Genomic DNA, 1,370 nt, shown 5'->3' on the forward strand with positions numbered 1-1,370 from the left:
AGCCCCGCCCGTCCCACCGCCCCGATCCCGTTCCCCCTCCCGCGGCGCAGCAGAACCGGGAGGCCGCGACCGTTCACAGTCCTTCCTCTTTAATTGTAACAGAGCGGCGGGGATCGCCTCCACCCCACCGGCACCGGCACCCCCAGGGAGGGGCCAGGCGGCCGGACCCGTCCTCCCGTGGGGAGGCAGCCCGCTCCCCGGGGGAGCAGACCCCTTCCACGGCCCGGGCAGAGGCGGCTGGTGGGCCGGTGGGGAGGCCAGGAGGACGCTCCGTGCAGGGCCTGGGGGTGGCACCGGGACACCCCTTTCCCCCCCAGAGGTAGCACAGCACTCCCTCCCGCAGCGAGCCTGGCTCTGGCTCCGGTTGTGGTGCCGGCCGGCCCCGGGCACCCAGCATGCGGGCCACGTGCCCAGCCACCGGCAGGTCCTGCAGCCCCCGGGGGACACAGTCCACAGCTCAGCCCCCCCGCCAGGTCCAGCGGCGGCAGGCAGTCTCCACCCAGGACCTCGTGCGTTCTGGGTGCGGCGGCTCCTCTCGGGGTGCGGGGCCGTGCTATCTGCGGTACATGGTGAAGGCCATGAAGCTGAAGAGGAGGGTGAGGCCGGCCAGGAAGGTGGTGGCAGTGGCGGTGAAGACGTGACGGTACTGCAGCTGGAAGTACCAGAGCACGGCCAGCATCAGCACGAAGAGCGGCAGCATGAGGCTGCCCACGTTGAGGGCGGCGTGCACGGGGTCGGCAGAGGCGTGGGGGCCGGCGGGCGCGGGGGCCGGGCTGTGCTGGGAGATGTGGCAGTGCAGGACACTGTTGTGGGCGAGGTGCAGGGCGGCCAGGCTCTGGGCGTCATCGCGCAGCAGCTGGCCCTGGTAGATCAGCCGCACTTGCTGCTCCTGCCCGGGGAAATAGGCCCTGGGGCGGGGGACGAGGAGGGAGAGGTCACGCTCTCGCCAGGACAGCGTCCCCTCCGTCTGCCCCCCCAGGAGCCGGCTGCGAAAGCACCTGCCCTGACCACCCACTGCCCTGCGCCCGTGCCTTACCGTCAGCCACCCCAGGCGTTACCACAAGCGGAGGTGTCTGAGGGGCACGGGCGCAGGCCACCTGCGCCAGGGCGAGAGCGGCAGCTCCCGGCTGCTCCGGGGGGAGGGACAGAGCCGCCGGCGGGGCTCGGGGTCGCCCCCAGGGGTGCCGCGGGAGAACCGGCCTGCCCTGGCCCTCACCTCTTCAGGGCCCCGACGGTGTCGCCGGGGCGCACCCGGGCCAGGCGCTCCGTGTCGTTGAGGAACTTCAACCGCAGCACCATGGTGGGCTCGGCGGGGCCGCCGTCCCCCTCACCGAGGGGACCCTGCGCGGCTGCGGGGCCGGCCCGGGGCC

General features: G+C 73.6%; 1 protein-coding gene across 1 annotated transcript in view; it reads right to left on the bottom strand.

Annotated features, from left to right (window-relative positions):
• Positions 1–320: 320 nt before the first annotated feature.
• TMUB1 (transmembrane and ubiquitin-like domain containing 1) overlaps positions 321–1,370 on the bottom strand; it is a 1,350-nt gene continuing 300 nt past the window's right edge. Inside the window, exons 2-3 of the mRNA XM_010563642.1 lie at positions 1,217–1,367; positions 321–908 (exon numbers count right to left, since the gene is read on the bottom strand). Of these exons, the coding sequence (XP_010561944.1) occupies positions 554–908; positions 1,217–1,367 (506 nt within the window). The 3' untranslated portion in view covers positions 321–553. The remainder of the gene's footprint in view (positions 909–1,216; positions 1,368–1,370) is intronic.

This window comes from Haliaeetus leucocephalus, unplaced genomic scaffold, assembly GCF_000737465.1.
Source record: "Haliaeetus leucocephalus isolate CR32 unplaced genomic scaffold, Haliaeetus_leucocephalus-4.0 Scaffold0, whole genome shotgun sequence".
Lineage (NCBI taxonomy): Eukaryota > Metazoa > Chordata > Aves > Accipitriformes > Accipitridae > Haliaeetus > Haliaeetus leucocephalus.